Source organism: Bombus pyrosoma, linkage group LG16 (assembly GCF_014825855.1).
Source record: "Bombus pyrosoma isolate SC7728 linkage group LG16, ASM1482585v1, whole genome shotgun sequence".
Classification (NCBI taxonomy): Eukaryota; Metazoa; Arthropoda; class Insecta; order Hymenoptera; family Apidae; genus Bombus; species Bombus pyrosoma.
Window position 1 is genome coordinate 6,220,142 of NC_057785.1, and position 19,368 is coordinate 6,239,509.

A 19,368-nucleotide genomic window follows, 5' to 3' on the forward strand; every position below is an offset into this window, starting at 1 on the left:
GGTATTAATATTAGAAATGATACTACTCACTTACCTAATCTAGTACATTTTACAAAGTCTATATTTAACATCAGAATCAGAGATATTAAAGATAAATTAATTTTAAAATCCTACATTGTGTAAGTTAGAACAATTTAAAATTTTAAAGGGTTCAAATATAAAAATTTTCTACGATCTGATATTGTCGATTATCGATACATATCGACAACAATGTCACTATATATGTTTCCCACGCTATAATGTTCCTAGCCAATTCTTATTGTAATTTGCTATAAGATAGTGATATTTCGAACATCTTATGGCAATCATAGTTAGTGTAAAAGTTTTATCATAGTCGAGGAACTTCAGGAAAGTTTATTATTCGTATGGATTCTGGCATTACGATACTGTATTACGGCTCGAATAGTGTACGTTCTGAAATAGGAGCAGTGAGTGTAAGTAATATTAAGTGATCATACGAAGGCGCGCTAACAATATTTCTTTCTCTCTCGTTTCCCTATTAATTTTATTGAGTCCGAGGTAGATAATTGACTTGATCTTTGTTTATACTTATGCTGACATGAGTTGGTGATCATTTATTAAAATGCAAAGTACGAATCCACTAATGTCGCTTTATTTACAAGAGTGTCGGCACCTTTTTTTTCTTTCATTTTAATTCGCCGGCTCACAGTTTTATCAAAGTATTCTTAGTAGTTTTATTTCGATGCTCTCGAGCTGTTTGTGTAATCAAAGCGTCGCGTCTCATTGAGGCTGCATTTGCATTCAATAACTTCAGATAATAAGCCTATTGTTTATTGTAGCATGCAAAACGCGGCTAACATGTGCGTAAACGCATATAGTTAAAGAGAAATAAATTTATGTATGCTTATGATTTACTACTTGGTTTGGGCGCTATAATTATTCGCTCCGATTAATTCGATTCGGTTTGTCAATGATCGATCACGCGGCTACTTTTTATCAAGTAAATCGCGCACATAATTAAGTCTGTGGGAACGGATGTGACTCTGTGAAGAAAGAATTTCGTTCCCACATTTCTTTCTTACTTTTACCGCACATTATCATCGTACGATCCTTCCTCTAACCGGTACACCTTAGTTATAAGTTATAATTTTTCTATAAAAGAAAGAAAAAAATTGTATTAAGAAATAAAAAAAACAAAATTTCTATTTAGCTTTTATTCATTTTTTTTTTAATAAATTTTTGTCCGCATAACAATATAACTATAGATTGAAAATTATTATATACTATTATTTTATGCAATTATTTTTTGTATAAGCATATTCTATGCTATATACAATATTAAAAATTTGTATATTTTCTATATACTGTAATATATCTTTTTCTTGTTTTTTATCCTTTCCTCTATTATTCTAATTGTTTTATTAACATGTCCTATTAAACACATATATCATACATAATACAATGTTTAAATATATTCTTTAAGAATACTATACTAACAAATGTATCTTGCATTTTTTAAATTCTTTCTTCATACAATTCTTTATTGCACAATTTTTTATATATTTTTAATTTTTCTTTTTCTAATTATTCAGTAGTTTATAATGGAAGGAGGTGGAGTACTTACAGCAGAGCGCAGTCCTGCACGTGCGAATCTGCATGTAGCTTTCAGTGAAAAGGGTGAGGTAAAGGAACGCAGGGAAAAATTCTTAACAGCCAAGTATGGGTCTCATCAGATGTCTCTTATCCGTAAAAGACTTGCAGTTGAAATGTGGCTCTTTGATGAGCTGGAAAAACTATATGAATCAGTTGTAAGTTTAAAATTAATCTCTTTGTAACTAGAAGTTATTACATAGATATAAATTATTTATCAATTTTTGTTAATTGATAGAATGAAAATGGTAAAAATCGGGAAGTTGAAATAGATATAGATGAACTTCTTGATATGGACAGTGATGATCATAGACGAAGATTTTTGCAGGTATGTATTTCTACATTAGATTAGATGGTTGTTATTAAAGCTGATATATATTAGTTATTGTTATTTATTGTTTTATTTTGTTGTTATAGGAGTTGCTGGTTGATACAAAGAAACCACCACATGATGTAAATGTAAGTGCAGCTCCTAAGCTTGTCTTGATAAATTTGCAATTATTTGTTGTAACAATATCCTTTCTCCTAAAATTTAATACTTTGTGACTAATATATTCCTGAAAATAATATCTAGTATTTTTAATGAATTAATAAGCTCGATTATAGTATATCTATGGTTCTAGAGGAATAATTTGATTGATAAACTGGGGCCTTGTCACTAACGGAAGTTCATCTCTTTATTTATATGTTTCAGAAATTCATTAACGATTTACTTGAAAAAGCTAAAACACTTTGAAGAACTTCCGCGTTCTTCTTAACACTTACGTGTTTGCAAGGACTTTTTTGAAGCATGAACAAATTTGCTCAGATTTTGGGACGAGTCAAAGACATATTCAAGCCTTAAATGAGTCGCGCGCATACGTGACTTAAATGCCAATTTATCATTATACTTGGATCGAACATAATGGGGAAAAGAAAATGAAAAAAAATCTAATCCATCAAATGACTCTGCACATTTTTATTCTAGCGTATATTATTTCATATTGAAATCGTAAGCATTAGTATCTGACTTATCTCAGTACAACGGCTAACTTTGTTAGTTATTTATGTGCGCATCGCATATCAAGTAATAAATCTCACAGTACACGGAACTGCCTTGCTGTACGATCCATCCAGTGTGATGTATAGTAGAAAACGTTTGTTCTTCTACACTCTAGTTTTGTATGCATTCTATACTCCATTGTTCGTAGTAATATTTATGTTATTAGGGGATGATTAACTAACAAAGATACTTCCAAAATACTGTAACTATATGAAATAATTTCTATGCATATCCCAAGTTCATTGAGTTGTCACGACTGAGGATATGATTGGGTTTGAAACGATTAATATTTTTTATGTTGTAGCGAATTAATACAAACTTTTTTTTATTTATTGTAGAAGATACTTTAAGGGGGCAGATATGCAAAATTTCGCATCGAATGCTTGTATGAATTTAAAGGGGAAAAAAAAGAAAGAAACGAAAAAAAAAAAAATAATGGAATCTGTATGATAATATAATAAAAGCGTGTATGTTTCAGATGATATTATCACTGGCATAGTAATAATTAAAACGTGGAAATGACACCTATCGTTGCTCCAGTACCGAATCAGTATTGAAAATTATCGTGAAGCAGAAATTAACTCTGCCGTAAGTTTGTCATTTTCCTCCTCTTTTCTTTTGGATAATTGTTGATTGAAATTTTTCAAAGTTCTTGTTAAGTCGTTAATAAAAAAAAAAGAAAAAAATGAAGGGAAAACCATAAAAACATTCCTACATTTAGAAAGATATTAAATTCTTTATATTGTAACGACGATGTAGTGATGATTTTTTAAATTACTTTGTTACTTATATAATCATGTTGTTAATTTTCAAGATTTTAAATTTCTATTTATAGACGTGTTATACTCGTTTAAATGATCGGTCGATCATCTTTAATGAATCTTTAATAGATCAATTCGCGTATTTGTCTCGAAAAAGAAAGAACAAATGGAACGAATGTACAAGTCCTCTGTTCTGACGGCCTCGTTTGGATAAAATAATTGTAAATGTGTAGAACTATTCGTGTTTATCTATATGTAGTACAAATCAGCGTTTGTGTTATGAAAAGAAAAAATAATTCACCGTCGCAACAGAGTGCAATCATAGGTGACATTTATACGATTTACCGACAGTCATTTAACATACGAGCTATCGTGTAAAATGTATCCACAGTTACTGTAAAAGAGGAAGGGAGTGAATTTAACGCAAACTTCCGGATAACCCAAAGGATCTCTTGCACCGATGTATCTCGCATTAATTACTTAAAACCAAAAATGAAAAAAAAAGACTGCACAAGTGGAATTTACCTTCCTCTTAGACACCATATATTATAATATAGATGCGTACAGAAATCACAGTAAGTGGCAAAACAGGATGGATAAGATGGATATATTATCGAAGATCGAATACACAGTATCGGATGTTGAACGGGGAACCAAAAAGTTTTCTGTTTATGCTGGACAAAAACGTAAAAAGCAATACCTATATGATGTGATTAGTTAAAAATATATATTCATGTGAGAGTAAAAGGAAAGAAATGGCTAGAAGAACTATGTGGCTACCTCGTACGCCATATTTCTAGTGCTATTAATCCCCATTCAAAGAACAGACAAAAAAAGAAGGAAACGTGGAGAAACAAGAATGATTTTATCCAAGCAAAGACTTAGTGAATCACTATCATTTTACGAGATATATTTGAGTGTACAGAGATTCACAGCTGCCATTTGTCTTTTGGCAAAAATGTGATCTTTGTAGACTTGATCTGAGGGCATAGAGAAATGTGTTTAGAATATCTTTCTACTCACCCATCCTTCAAACAAAAAAATATACTTCCATTTAGGTGAATAACGTGTAATTAAAGGAGAAAAAAAGGTCTCGTCACTCAATTATATATATTTAAAACTTTATACGACAAAATATATGTGAATGTGTAATTAAGATTAGGGAAGTAAAAAACAAAAGTACTATACAATAAACCTTGATCTCATAATAAAACGGTGCAATCGTGACGTGTTCGTTCACTTTTGATCAAGTGGAGTCATATGACTATATGACACACATATTTAGCGAGTGATTTTTATGTCGAACGAAGACGTCAGAATCCAATCAGAGTTTATTGTACTAGAAACGATACAATCAATTGGTGCACTTGTGATTTAGTGTTGTACAACGGTATGCGAACTTCGATAGAATTATGTTCATCGAATCGGCACGTAAAACGGAGAAGAGGAAAAAATACAAGAAGATTATGAAGTTTTTAAATTTTATCACCAGAAAACAATGTCGCTGTAGAAACCGGCTCCTTTGTTCTTTCGTTCTGCGTTACAAAATAAAAACGTGGATCAAGTGCTTTGCGTGTAATGCTCGTTGGCATGTGAAGAATGTTTCGTAATATATATGTATCGTTCCGGCTTCGTGTGTTTAAAAAAAGAAAGGCGTAGGAAACTCGTGTGTAATTGGTATGATGCGATTTCAACGTTATTTTCTCGGTGAGTCGTCTTCTGCAAAAAATGCGTGGAATACATTAATGTCTCGAAGAAAAAGAAGAAAACACGATGAAAGACGAAAATTTATATCCGTAAAATGGCACTGGAATTTCTCATCCTCGTGTGAATGTCTTGGAATGTTAATGTTGTAATACTGAATCAAATTAATCCATAATACTCTTAAGTAAGAGGGGAAAGCACTTTTACACTGACGAAATAAAATTGAAACTTCCGCGATGAAAAAGAAAAAAAAAAAAAATATAGGAAAAGAATAAGAAATTTAGGATTCTTGTTCCTTACGTTTTAAATTGGCGATATTGCTGTTTCCACGAGGAAACCATATTTTGCATCAACATGTACTGATTATGTAAGAGATTGTATTTACTTGCACAAACAAAATAAGAATTGGATAACAGAAAAATTTATGGCTCGTTTCTTTCCTTTTCTTTCACCCAATGAACTAATTACAGTATACAATATTAATAAATTGGAAATTTATTACTTCACAATTAAAAGCGCAGATTACACTAAAAAGATCAATTCTTTTTTGTAGTGAGGTGCGAAAGAATGGTTAATATCCCTTTAATCTTTCATTAAAAATTAAAAAAAATCAAGAAAAGAAATGAAATCTTAACTGCAGTAATTACGTTATTGTACTGAAAATATTTATTCGTCAATATGGGATTCAGTTTAAAATGGTTTCAGCAATTTATATCAAAGATTTATTTGATATATTATACAGAAGTTTCTCGCATTTATAGTGCGTGGTAGCGGATTGCGATACATATCCTCATAGAAAAGACTTCTGAAAAACTAGCTTGAATAAAGATATACGAGATCGATATACGTATTCGTATTCAATAAATTTGTTATCCGTGAGATTCCTCTATGATTACTATACATCATTTCTTATTCGTAAAAATATGTCACTCGTATTATAATGTCACAGTGACACTGCATTGTGAATGAAGCGTAAGACACGTTAATCGATCGATTTTGCAATTGGAACAAGAGAAAAATTTATATAAATACTTTACATACAGTATGCGAAGTAATTATATTAAAAGGGCAATCTATGAAGGATGGGAATAAATTAACATATCCGTTTTCAAATCCTTCAACATCTCATCGCTTAGTTGGAATAAATTACTAACAAAGATTTTAAGCAATGATCATTATGATATAAGATATATGTTAATCAATTTTTCACTTTGTCTGCTATAATTACTTTATTCATTGTTCTAAAATATTCAGCTTTTGATTAAGATAAAATTGAAATAATTAATTGAAGTGATATCAGTTTCATTCTTTGTAATACGAATTTAATAAATAAGAAATTTTGTTTAGACAAATACTTTATTAATAACTTATTTAATAATTTCTTTTGTTCGATATAATTACTTCGTACACTGTAGCGAAGCCTCTTCGATTATACTTATGAATTTCTTATACCGAGCGCCTGTTCCAATTCTGCGCGTTTCTGTTGAACCTTCGTGTAGAAATATCTACACACTGCTTCCTGCGCCCACGGTTGATAATAGAATTCTGCTCTGCGTTCTTCTTCTGGGTTGCCAACAACGTCTATCATGGTCTTCAAATCTCTCGTTTGCGAGATAATCCATTTGTTGATGAACTGCTGAGGATCTTTAGCAAAACTCAAGAAAAACTCTCGATTCGTTTTCAACTGGTTGATCGTTTCGACCGTTTCGTGGATTTTGTTGTCGAGGCTCTGGATTTCTTGTTGACTTGCAGTCGATAACAGGAAGTTGTTCATCTGTGTTTTTAACGTGTCGTCAACTTCCACGTCTATGTCGTAACACGCAGTCTGTTTCGTTTCTGTACCTAATTTAGAACGTGATAGAACAAATGGTTATTTTATGTTTTTGCAAATCTTGGAAGATGGTGTGTACTTCCTAATTATTATTGGAGGATGTTTTTGTAAACTCATATTTTTGAGAATATAATTACAAAATACAGGCTCGGCAGAAAATTGTTTTACCTACCAAATATTATAGAAAGCACCATACTTTGGATATATTATACATTTTCTCATACTATGTGCATTATGTGCAATTTCACACTTTCAAGTTTCCTATAGATGCATACAAATCCGCACTCTAATTATTATTGATAGGTACCTTCGACGCTAATAACGTGATTGATCACGATCGGGTCTGGAGGATGGAGCAACGGATTTAAACGCTGTGGTATTTCCGCGAATTTCATCCTTGAGCAGGCGAATATTTGTTCGAGATATTTATCACAGTTTATGAATTCCCTTTCGTGACTGTCTTGAAGCTTGTGTGTCTTTATGTACTGCCAAAGAGCAGAGATGATAACAGGTCGCGTTTGGGTATGTACACCTAGAAGTCGGGCTAATCTAGGATCTAGCTTAAACTGCAACCAAAAAATTTCTGTTAAATTCTAACTCAGCTTACATTTATTTTATTCATTAATAAGGATGCACCAGAACCAGAGGATGTCAAACTGGGAAAATTTAATTAACTTAAATTAAAGTAGTCAGAGACAATTAGAATGTTAAGCACTTGTAATTTTACAAATTTTGGTACATCCCTTTTATTTAAAAGAAATGTTACCTGTAAGGGTTGATAATCGAGAAGCAAGAGAATAGTGCATCGAACATTTTTATCTCCAGGTCTTTTCACTTGGAAACCATCAGTTTCTTGCGTTGTCAATGTACGGTGCCATTCAACCAAGTGATTGTCAGGTCCATATAGATCTTTATCCAATTCTATAACTAGACTTTTAAAAAAGGAAGAGAATTTCCTTTTTACCTAAAAATCATTGTAATATAAATGAATTATCCTTCGTTTTCAGATGATCTATAGTTTTCTTTTCTAAGAATAAATTGATTTTTACTTTATTAGGATCATTTTTCGTATCGTCTAGAAGTCGTCCCTCGACTCTAAGTTCCCAGGATGCAACTGAACCTTCTTCACCCTCGCCAGCCTCTTTCGCCGGGTAGAACGTATTCGAAATAAATATTCGCAATTTTCTTTTCTGTTTCATTGGGCGTTTCAGTGCTTCTTGTATATCAAGCCGCTTTCTCATTATAGTCGCGTCTAATTTCCTCTCAAATGCAAGTAAGTCCATGTAAGCCTGAGATTCAGGCACTAAATCGCGCACTTTTTGTGGCAATATCTTGTCTGCTAGCTTTTTCTTCTTCTTGGACGTGGAATGTGAAAAATCACTGTTCCAAAAATACCTATATGAGTTTGTGTAAAAATCATAGATTCAAAAATCAATAAACCAATTTTTAAGCTTATGAAATGCAGTGAAGTTCCTGGTGAATTCAGTGAATGGTTTCTTTTTAACATTTTGATGATGATAAATAAATTAACAATTTAATAATCAAGTAACCAAATTGATAAAAAATTAATTGACATATTGCTTTTTGAAATGTACGAAATCATAGATACTAAAAGCTAATTTATTCCAATAAAAACAATTAGTTAATACATTGTTTAATGCAATGAGTTAATGAACAAAATAATACAAAATATGGATGTAAAATTAAATAAAAGCATGCAGTGTTAGTGTACTTACGGTTTCTGTTGTGACATAGGAATACGTTGATCCGCACTTCTTTTTCCAACAGGTGGAGTTGGCATAGGTCCTTGACGCATGTTCGAATATGGTTGGTTGGCTCTTATTATACTGGCTGGTCCAGGACCTGCATTAGCCATTTGTGGAGGAGGAGTAAATCCTGATCTCTGCTGCATCTATATAAAAATTAACTTAGAAATTCTTTACTGTTCTAGTTAATTCAATTATCTTAATTCTTATATACTTACAGGAAAATTTGGGCTAGAATACTGCCGTAAATTAGGAGGCACAGATGATGCAGCGTACCTTTGTGGTGGAGGGCCATTATTTCCTGTATTTGGTACAGGAAACCTTTGTGCCATGTTTCTTTGGTGATAATTCTACTGTTTGAAATCAACAAACGTTTCACTCATACAAATATTGTTGTATGGTTTACAATAAACAAAAGAATTTAAATGAAATTTTATCAAACTTTATTCTACAGCAAAGTGATACAAATTGCTATCAAAATGTACAATATTTTATTACATAAGAAAGTTTATTTATGTCCCTTGTACATAAAATTACTTATTTTTATACACAGAAATAAAAGGACAATGCTTTTTAAATAAACACTCTGGTTTTTCTGTCAAACCAGTGCAACTAGAAAACAAAAACATAACCTCAAAAAGCGTACCTAATTACAACCTTACTTAAGTCGCAATTAATCGTGTTATTTTTCTAAGTATCGTAACATTGTTAACAAAATGGTAAATTTCATAAAACAATCGGTAAAAATATAGAGAAGACGAATATCGGAAAACTGAATTAGAACTTTTCCGTCAGAATCGAGTGCATTTTTGTATCACAACACAGTTGCACTTGGAACGCTTTAAACTGCAATGTTCTATGGCTTGATGCGAATCAAAGTATGAAAAGAGAAAAAAGATTGACGAACAAGTGAAACGAATTTGACAAATAATCGAAAAACAACCTACGCCTTCAAAATTTCTTTCCCCTTTCCTCCAGGCTTAATAAGCTCTCGAAAAGCGGTAGATTATGGGGGAATAATTTTTCTGATTCATGAGAGGGCGCCACCATCTGCACCGTCTGCAGGGATTTTTAAAACTTAATTTTTAAATTGCTAAGGATTTCTTTTTGTATTATGACGTAGTTTAATTTAAAATATTGTAGAATTACGTTAAAAGCATTTTTTAAAATCTTTCATGACTTTGTTTATTTCCTCTAATTGTTTACCAAAGACTTTCTAATTTCTAATATAGGCTTATAGAATAATGAAACTATAATAAGAACTTTAATAAGAACGCATTTCAAGTATCATTAACAACTCACTTTACAAAATTCTGTCAAAAAAGTACTTAATTATTTCATTATCCACTGTTTTCATGTAAGCTAAAGTAGTTAGATGGGAATATATTTCTACGTGATGAAATATTGATTACTAGTTTTGTTCTTTTGTATGAATTTTTAGAATAAAATAATAGTAAATTTCTTTAAAAAGTAATTTAATAAATTTCCTATATATCAAATTCCCAAATCCTTTAACTGTGTAATAACATTCTGAATTTCTTGTAACATTGAATAAGTCAATTAACAGATAGTAATAATAGAATACCTTGAATACCACCTGCGCACGCGGATTCTCATGAAAACAATAATTAATCATGAGACGCGTGGGGATTTAATACCGGATGATGCCGCGTTTAAATCGTAAAACGCGCTCAAATTAAAGTGGGATTAGGTGTCGACGATTATGGCACGACAACTCAAGTTACAAAATGGTCGTTAGGAACGATAATGATTTTCGATTTGATCACGTGTTAGAAATGACCGAAATTATCGGATTTCGACGAAAATTTTGCTCGTTGACAGCGAAGAGGGGAAATGGAAATACGCAAGATGCCGCGATTATATTTAAATCTGAGTCAGTAGCCAGCGATTTCGCCAGTGAAGAATCTTCCATATCGTTGGAATGAGAGTTACGTTGATTACGCAATTCTCCGTTATCGCGAATAAAAATCCCCATAGGAAACAGCTTTAGGAATATCTGTAAGCTTAGACTGGAAATGGCAATGTCTCGTGATCTTTTCTTCTTGAAAACTATAGATACTGGCTACTTTAAATTTTGTGCATTCATTCATACGTATTTCAAGATATATATATATATATATATTTGTTCTATTGAGATAATAATTTCAAATTTCAAATGATGATTTAAAAAAATACATAAAATATAAAACATCCTGTAATTATGTTAGTTTGAGATAAATGATGTAGCTTGTTTCTATTTACATACTTACATTATGTTTGTTATTTTTTTTTAAAAAGAATGGATTTCTTTTTAAGTTTGAATTTTAAACAATTCTTTTATAAGAGCGCCATCTTAAATAAGAATTTTTAAATCGTCCGTCTTTTGGCGGGCTTTCATCCTCAATCTGTTGGCTCTTCACGTGAATTCAAAAAGTGGATCAACGTAATAATAACTCGACCCATATGACGGCTGGTTATTTAAAGAAAAAACCTCTGATACTCTGCGCAATCGAATTTCCTTTTTCCCGTTTTTTGTCGAATATCTGGAGCGTAGAATGCAGCGAGGGAGTGCGTTTGAGCAACAATATGGCGACTTGTAGATGGAGGTTGAGGAACATTATATGGAACGAAGTAAAGATCGTATTTTTCGTTAAAATTACAAATTTATAAATCAGTTAATAGGAAATTTGAAATAACTGTGGCTTTTATTATTGAAATGAAAGATGACGAAGTCTTAGATCTTTTACTTTTCAGCGCAACATTAACAAAAATAAAGCTCGGCTTCAACTTTAATTCAACTCTATATTGAAATTTTTATTTGCGGTATGTAACAGCTTTTTAATCTAATTTGGAATTGAAATTCTGTGCAGTATGTTTCTTAGAAATTAATTTAAGTTTCGATTTATTTACAAAATTTGCATCTATTGGCAACTATAATCTACCTACTATGTTTCATATTTAGTTATTATAGTATCAAATAGCTAAGTTTAATACGAGTAGCTATTAAAATCGTGGAAAGGAAGCAACACAGTGAATAAGTAATACGACCAAGAAAGCGGAAGGAGAACTGTCTAGAATTAGTCAGCCTCTCAATCCATCACCACCCACCGCAGTCCACAGTGCGTTTCCACCGAAATGGAGCAAATAATACATCAGCAATAAGAGAAACATTATTACAATCTAGTGGAGAATTTTACAAGCAACAAAATTTCAGCGCTTTCAACAAATTAGTTATATTATGTTTGGTTAATTGTTATAACACTTTCTAATATCGTACAGTATGCATGATTTCAGAATTTATGGCCCATCAATCTTGAAAGTTGGACTACTAAAAAGCTACAATTTATTTCAGTTCACCTAATTCTCAATTTCAAAGTTATTTATAATTTATTCAAATTCACAAGCAGATACACAAGCATCAAGTTCACCTATTTCCAAATTCCTAAAGCTCTTTTCCAAGTTTCTAAACCACCTTTAATCGCCTGCGTGATACAGTTGGCTGAATTTGCGTCGTGCAAATCTCGAAATCTGCTCTACAGAAATTCCAAAATTCCTGACGAATCTGCAAATATGAAACCACGAAAAGGCTACAATTTATAGGAACTCCGATTCACGACCAAGTACACAAACAAGTAGGTAATCCCATCTTCACTTGCACAAGTTGCAAAACCATCCTAATCTTCTGCCTGTTGCAGCCTCCAGCGCGTAATCACTTGCTGCAACCTCACCTACTCCACTGTAATACAACGACCATATACAAGTTACTGGATCAAATTTACCTAACTCGAACGCATGATTTTTCCAATGCTGTCGCACGTGGAACAACTATCGCGTGTATCGTGGAGGCGCAGCTTGGCAGTGGCGATTTTGGAAATTCTACGTCCAAGTGAATAAGCCGCTAATATTAGATCGTCGAAAACTGCGGAAAGCACGTACTCCTACACTGGTAAACATAGATACATGGACACGTACGTGGCGTCGTCATTTTCGAAACACACGAGGTCTGCACCCGAGGTGTTGGACAGTTTCCTCCAAAGCGTGGGCCGTGTTCCCGCCATCTTCGTCCACTATAAGAGGGATCGGCTCTAGGACCAAGCATTTCAGTCCTCTCCGACAAGCACCGCAAAGCACGAGGATGGCTCTCGAACGACAAGTGCGCGCCAAGGTATGAGCTCGAGGATTTTCGTGCATCGTACGTTCGTTTGGTGAAGAATCCGGAAACATTTTGCCTTGTGCGAGATCGTTGCAACTTTATTTCGTTCAGTCGCATCCTACCAACTCTGCTGTGAATCCATCCATCGTGAATATTCCGCTCGTCCCTGCTACCCTTTCCAACAACCCTTGCGTGTGATGCAAGTCTTCCAACTCGTACGAGACAAATTCTTTGATTCGTGCGATGCAAATCTCTGGATTTGTGTTATACGAACTTGCCAATTTCCGTGCCATGCAAATGTGTAAAATCGTTTCACGCAAGTCTATGAATTTGTCTCACGCGAGCTCCTACGTTTCAAAGGGTTGCGCTGAGCTTTGGAGCTCAGAACTGGGCCGAGCTGGATATCCGTGTTTTTCACTGGCGATTGAAATAAATCATTGTGAATCTTGTAATCGATATCGATGACTACAGATGGGAAGATTCATGGGTTTAAAATTGTTCATTCTTTGGATTCGACAAGTGTTCTCCAGAAAATTCTTTTTCCGTGGAATTTCGAAGGATTTCGCGTGGATGGTTTGTCAGTGATCTGTATAAGTTTCGAGAAAGAAATCCTTGCGGTATTTATCGGAACTTTTTGGGAATTATACAGGCGATATATTTTGGGGGAAATTCCCGGTTCGAAGATGATTTATTTTTTAACGATATTTCGCGAAAACAGTGATTTCATCCGACTGTCTCGTTGCAGATCGCTGCAAAGCGTAACCCAGAGCAGGAAAAAGAGGCCCAAGAATGGATCGAGTCGATTTTGGGCAAGAAATTCCCACCAGGTGAAGCGTTCGAAGATGTCCTCAAGGATGGACAGGTGTTGTGTCATCTGATGAACAAGATCGCCCCTGGATCTGTCTCCAAGATCAATAGCAGCGGTGGTCAATTCAAAATGATGGAAAACATCAACTCGTGAGTCTATGTTGGAAATCACCTAAAAGTTAGAATAAGTTTGAATCTTTGAAGCTGTAAAAACACATACACCCCGAAATCTATAAAATATCCAAAGTACAGTGCTCTTTGCAATACTTAATAGGCAAAACATTTTGCCTCTGCTGTAAGTTCCTCTTTCTTTTGAATGATATTGATAAAAATACTAATTTGTATAAATATCTGCAGTTTGAATTGTATAAATAAAGCGAGATGAAACTATCTGCTTCTTACTATCAGGTTCCAGAAAGCTTTGAAAGAATACGGCGTGAACGACGTTGACGTGTTCCAAACGGTCGACTTGTGGGAGAAGAAAGACATCGCACAGGTGGTGACGACACTCTTTGCTCTTGGTCGTACGGTAAGTTTAATGAAAAGACCGGATTTAATATAATAGGCGCATAGCCTAATTATGCGATCGAGTGGATTATTTATTTCAATTCCATGTCATCTACAATCTCTAATTTCCAATCGTTCCAGTGTCTAACTTCTGTAACAGAATACAGTATTTTAGCTTGACCTCCACAATTGCTTTCTCCACTGCTTTGATCCTTTGATTATTCCACGAAAAGTTTCGCTAAATTGCAAATAAAATCTTCTCCACAGACGTACAAGCATCCAGAATGGAAAGGACCATATCTGGGACCTAAACCTGCTGAGGAATGCAAACGCGAGTTCACGGAGGAACAGTTGCGCGCCGGTGAGACGATGATCGGTCTGCAGGCCGGTTCCAACAAAGGTGCCACCCAATCTGGCCAAAGTATCGGTGCCACCCGCAAGATCCTCTTAGGAAAGTGAATCAACGCGATATCAACATTTTGATGTTGGTTTAGATTGAAGAAAATTTATACTTTGTATGTACCATGTATATAAATATATATATTATGTATTTATTTTGTATTTTGTAATTAAATAATATATATAATATATATTTGTTATTTAACAAAGAACTGGTTGTATCTATCCTCGCCCTTATTAGGTCATTGCCGCGTGTCGTTTCGTCATTCGAAATTTTCCACGGTTTCTAGAGTATTCTCGAGGCTGGTGTAAAAATACTACAAACGTGACGGTGGCCGTTCCCGATCGACGTTAACAACGTTTTTAAAGCGGCTGCCAGTGTTTTATAGAAACATCAACGTCCAGATCCTCGTCTTTTTCGTCTCTGAATACCGCCAATTCCCGAATTATCGCGATTATTTTCGAAACTTCAACTTCACTGGGACCTCGTTCCTCCGAGTCTCTACGTTCGTCCTTGTCTTTGTCGTCACTGGCGCGTTTCAATTTCATTTCGATCGATGGTTCGATTCGATCGATGTTGCGTTGATCGCGCGAAATAAAAGATAAAAGGGAGGAAGAAAAAAGGACGAAGGATAAAAATTTTCAGACAACAGGGACCTCGTTCCTCCGAGTCTCTACGTTCGTCCTTGTCTTTGTCGTCACTGGCGCCTTTCAATTTCATTTCGATCGATGTTGCATTGATGGCGCGAAATAAAAGATAAAAAAAAAGGGGGAAAAAGGACGAAGAATAGAAATTTTCAGACAACAGAAATCACAGAGACCTCGTATTCAAGCATTTCTAGATTCGTTTCTGTCGTCACTGGTGCGTTTAATCGATGATTAGACTCGATCAACGTTAAGTTGAATGAGAAACAACGTTGGGAAAAAGAAACAAAGGGAAGATAGAAGGAGTTTTGAAGAATTGTAGAGAAACGAGAGAATTCTGGCAAATCGCGTGACCACATTCCCTCAGTATAATTAGAACGCTGGAAATAAAAATACACCGGTGCTCGAAGGTTACGATGATTTACAGAAAGTCTAGACTCTTGTGTTCCTAATAGAGAGAGAAGCAAATAAACGAACGACTGCATTCTATTCAGGTTAAGTCAGAATAATCGTATAGGAGTTTGTTAATGGGCATAAACAACGAGATTTATTAAAAACGTCGTATCATCTGTTGAAGTGTAGATGCATCTTGTAGTTGGTGGATTTGTAAGAAATTTCTCTGCTGTCATTTCGATTCTGAATGGCTGGCGCGTGTGTACACCGAATGTTTGACAATGTTTGAACTGGTTTCATACATCCGTTGTCTGGCAAATGTAGCCACAATCCCTGTTTTACAGATACAATTAGACTCGGGCTATCGTATTCGATAAAAACCTTGTTTCTACCCGATAGAAGCTAAACTCGCCGCGAGTAACTGAATTTTTGAAGAATTTATGCAGTTTGTATTGGGTTGGCAACTAAGTGATTGCGGATCTTGTCATTACCACCTAATGAGAAGATCCGCAATCACTTAGTTGCCAACCCGATAATATTGGGAATTAGACATTTTAGACATTTAGAGTTTAGGGGATAACTGAAAGCTTCGGATAACGATTTGAGCTATCGCAAAGATTTCCAATTTCAGATACGCGAATTTCGAGGATTTTTAACGGGAATATCGAGAAATTCTTCTATTCGGAAGATTTCGAAATATTCGACATATCTTTAATTTAAAAATCGCGAAAGTTTCCGAGTAGAAATTTAAAAGTTCGAGATATCGTAAAAATGTCTAGTTTGAAATTTGCAAATACAATTTTCGAACTTAAATACCTAGAAACTTTCGTTTCGAAATTGAAAGGTTGGAAGAATCGGTGGATCGCAGACCTAAAATTTACGACGATATTCGTTCGGGCAAATCTTCGCTACCAAGACAAACTATTTCCAACTTAATCCCAAAACACCCACGTGTTACGAGACTAATAATAATAATAATAATAATAATAAAAATGATTTTCTGACGATAAACAACAGGTGGAAGTAAATTAAAATCGCAGCGAGACGTGTTGGCTTCCGACTTCGAGACGACACGAAAATAGTGATATTGTAATTAGCATCGTGTATAGCGGTTGTAGACAAATCTGCCGCGAGATTCGAGAGTTTGCCACGGCCTTCGACGTAACAGGCTGGTCTAAAATTATTTTCGTTCACTCCAGATGCGCGAATCTACGCCGCACAATTCTGGAAAAGGAACGTCTTCCATCATCGTTTCTAATATCTTTTGATATTATCGACCATTTTACGTTCAGCGAGAGCTTTAACGATTCAATCACGAATAATTAAACGTATCAGTTATGAAATGAGGATTCGAGATTGGCGACATCTATGTATCCGCTGCACCAGACTCTGTGGGTATGGCGGTGTTATTTACAGAACGAAAAATTATTGTTTACTGCCAACTATAAACGTTTGGAAATCTGTTGCATAATTCGTTCCTCAGGTAAAAATCGTGGTGTGTTTTTAATTTTCTAAACGATAGACGAAGAATGATTTGGTGTCTTCCGAAGTTCTACGTATTAATTTTACAGGACTTCTCGATCGATGGAAATTAATTAGAACTTAATTTTTAGCTTAGGATACGAAATTTGAAATTTAAAATTTGAAAAAGCCCGCGCGCGCTATTCGACTTGTATTATAAAAATGTATAGAGCATTCCTCGCAAGCGGAACTTAATTATTCTTCACTATGGTTTAGGTTAGGATTACGAATTTTGATGTAGACAGATTGCAGAAAATTTGGCGCAGCAGATATTTCGTTTGAAAGAATTTTTTAGATTCGGTGTCGTATAGAATTCTATAGAGGATTCCCTGCAAGGAGAATTCAATTCTCTCTGACTGTGGCTTAGGTTAGGTCTTGAATTTTAAAACCTCATTTTAAAACATCATTTAGTGGTCCCTCATTTAAGCGACTTTTTTAGGTTGCAGCATTCTTAAAAATTGTATAGAGCATTCTTCTTGGAAGGGGAATTTCATTTCTTTTTGGCCAGTTTTTGGTTAGAATTATAAAGTTTCAGAATAAAGGATTCCAGAAGATTCAAAATTAAAAGCTCTTGATTTAAAATTCAGAATCTAATTTTAGATCGATTGAAGGGAGATGGCTGTTGGAATTGAATTGGAATTTTGGAGGCGGGAAAATGTAATATTCTGGTGAATTATGCAGATAAATTGACGTGGATAAGTATAATAAATCTTGTGGATAAAGATAGGAATCGTATCATGGTTAGGTGCGAATGTAATCACATGTATTTATAACAGACATCTTTAAAGGACTTTCATTTAGTCCATTTGTTGCATTTCTAAATTTAAATTGCAAAATCATAAAGAGGAAATGAAAGAAAAAAAATAGAAACGATATACAATATTTTAAATAAGAAATAAAACAAGTTGACGTGGTCTTATTTTATCTTAGCATGCCCCTCTACTTGTTTATCATATTATTATTGTTACTATTGCTACAGTTATATGCAAGAAGCGTATTTTTCCACAAGTAAATAACTTTATTTGCTATAATCTTGATTGTCGTCACAGATTCTAGCATCATAGACAATTTGGAAACTGTTTTCTCCTGTAAATTAATTTTTTCATTAAAAATTAATTTTGTGTAAAAATGTAATCTTTATAATTACATACAAAAAGAAAAAGACGACGAATATTGCCTTTTATGCAAAACATTAGGCGAATATCAATAGTATAAAATTAAATTAGTAATTTAATTGGAGTGTATGTTTAATTGCAATGGTAATGTTATTTTTACCATCGTATGGTCTACGAAAGTATTTACGTTCGTTTCGAGAAGATGGCAGTACGTGGCGGATAGCGGAGTTGCAGAAATATCGTAGTTCAGGCGTAATTGCAAGTAGATGACTCTACATCAACCATATGTGTATTTCATATTCTGATATTGAAATTACAACAATAAAAAGCATTCCCAGATAAAAAGTACAAAGACGAATCACTTGAAACGACGTGTTTGCAAAAATTGTATCTTTTAATTGTTTCGTATTTAAAAATTTTTATTTTTTGATTAAAAAGATACTGACATTAATAATTGCTGAAATATTTTTCCAAATAAACTGTACAACAAGGAATTAACTAACCATTGAACAACACATTTTAAAAAATTTTACCTTTTCAATTAAAAAAAATAGATAAGCGCTACTGGCGGTAGTACAGTAGTAGTATTGCACCATCCGTACATTTCAATGTTTTCAGTTGTAACACATAGACACAGATGCTAGTAATTTTCAATTATTAATTTTATTATTCAGGTTTCCAGTAATCCAGGTTTGAAAAAGAAATCTAAATTAAATTAACCTGGCATTCTGATTTAGTTGGCCTCCATATTGAAAGAAAAGAAACGGAGGGGACCTACAAATGGCGCGATTTTACTTTCAAATATCAAGACACCGTCTTAAATCTTTCATCTCTGAAACTCATCTCATTTCCTGGAACGATATACAAACACGAGAACGTTTCAAGCGTTCCTGAACGTTTCAAGTGATATGCACGAAGTTGACAGGAGAGGGTAAACAGGTTTGATTGAAAAATGGCCAAATAACCTCGAAATGAGATTGTCGCGACTTGTAACTTTTTCTTGGTGGTGAACGTGAAATAAAATGAAACGAAGCTGAGCAGGGTAAGAAACTTGGACTCAGGAATAGACATGATCGAGGTAGTCGTTCTCATTTCTTACATACTTGGCGTGAG

The 19,368-nt window shown here is 34.0% G+C and overlaps 3 protein-coding genes across 8 annotated transcripts; 2 read left to right on the forward strand and 1 right to left on the reverse strand.

The window, feature by feature from the left end:
* The first annotated feature begins 3 nt into the window (after positions 1–3).
* Positions 4–8,876, forward strand: LOC122576371 (protein phosphatase 1 regulatory subunit 14B). Of its 3 annotated transcripts, XR_006319735.1 has the most exons (6): positions 4–434; positions 1,554–1,769; positions 1,850–1,939; positions 2,029–2,070; positions 3,132–3,241; positions 8,738–8,870. XR_006319735.1 is itself a non-coding variant. In XM_043746564.1 (5 exons), exons 2-5 carry the CDS (start codon positions 1,563–1,565, stop codon positions 8,750–8,752), a joined length of 354 nt encoding a protein of 117 aa, XP_043602499.1. In that variant the 5' UTR covers positions 4–434; positions 1,554–1,562; the 3' UTR covers positions 8,753–8,876. The 3 variants fall into 3 exon arrangements, 2 of the variants coding, with proteins under 2 accessions (XP_043602499.1, XP_043602498.1); XM_043746564.1 differs by lacking the exon at positions 3,132–3,241 and having other exon boundaries at positions 8,738–8,876; XM_043746563.1 differs by lacking the exon at positions 8,738–8,870 and having other exon boundaries at positions 11–434; positions 2,306–3,241.
* On the reverse strand, positions 4,508–9,774 carry LOC122576364 (brahma-associated protein of 60 kDa). 4 transcript variants are annotated; one of them, XM_043746548.1, is made up of 7 exons: positions 9,663–9,774; positions 8,934–9,068; positions 8,686–8,861; positions 7,999–8,344; positions 7,716–7,913; positions 7,257–7,515; positions 4,508–6,960 (listed from the first exon to the last, which is right to left on the reverse strand). In XM_043746548.1, the coding sequence occupies exons 2-7, from the start codon at positions 9,045–9,047 to the stop codon at positions 6,554–6,556; spliced, it is 1,500 nt and encodes a 499-aa protein (XP_043602483.1). In that variant the 5' UTR covers positions 9,048–9,068; positions 9,663–9,774; the 3' UTR covers positions 4,508–6,553. The 4 variants fall into 4 exon arrangements, with proteins under 4 accessions (XP_043602483.1, XP_043602484.1, XP_043602485.1 ...); XM_043746549.1 differs by having other exon boundaries at positions 8,934–9,065; positions 9,663–9,746; XM_043746550.1 differs by lacking the exon at positions 9,663–9,774 and adding an exon at positions 9,362–9,656.
* A 2,948-nt stretch (positions 9,775–12,722) lies between these two features.
* On the forward strand, positions 12,723–14,793 carry LOC122576370 (muscle-specific protein 20). The gene is made up of 4 exons (XM_043746561.1): positions 12,723–12,880; positions 13,614–13,825; positions 14,084–14,204; positions 14,450–14,793. Exons 1-4 carry the CDS (start codon positions 12,851–12,853, stop codon positions 14,639–14,641), a joined length of 555 nt encoding a protein of 184 aa, XP_043602496.1. The 5' UTR covers positions 12,723–12,850; the 3' UTR covers positions 14,642–14,793.
* The last annotated feature ends 4,575 nt before the right edge of the window (positions 14,794–19,368 follow it).

Excerpts from the sequence above, each read along its gene's own strand:
- LOC122576364 (XM_043746548.1), bottom strand. The coding sequence starts at position 9,047 with ATGGCACAAAGGTTTCCTGTACCAAATACAGGAAATAATGGCCCTCCA. Across the intron at positions 7,914-7,998 it reads CGAAAAATGATCCTAATAAA|GTAAAAAGGAAATTCTCTTC; the intron begins GTAAAAATCAAT and ends AATGATTTTTAG. Across the intron at positions 6,961-7,256 it reads TCACGTTATTAGCGTCGAAG|GTACAGAAACGAAACAGACT; the intron begins GTACCTATCAAT and ends GTTCTAAATTAG.
- LOC122576370 (XM_043746561.1), top strand. The coding sequence starts at position 12,851 with ATGGCTCTCGAACGACAAGTGCGCGCCAAG. Across the intron at positions 12,881-13,613 it reads AACGACAAGTGCGCGCCAAG|ATCGCTGCAAAGCGTAACCC; the intron begins GTATGAGCTCGA and ends GTCTCGTTGCAG. Across the intron at positions 13,826-14,083 it reads ATGATGGAAAACATCAACTC|GTTCCAGAAAGCTTTGAAAG; the intron begins GTGAGTCTATGT and ends TCTTACTATCAG.
- LOC122576371 (XM_043746563.1), top strand. The coding sequence starts at position 1,563 with ATGGAAGGAGGTGGAGTACTTACAGCAGAGCGCAGTCCTGCACGTGCG. Across the intron at positions 1,770-1,849 it reads AAAAACTATATGAATCAGTT|AATGAAAATGGTAAAAATCG; the intron begins GTAAGTTTAAAA and ends GTTAATTGATAG. Across the intron at positions 2,071-2,305 it reads AACCACCACATGATGTAAAT|AAATTCATTAACGATTTACT; the intron begins GTAAGTGCAGCT and ends TATATGTTTCAG.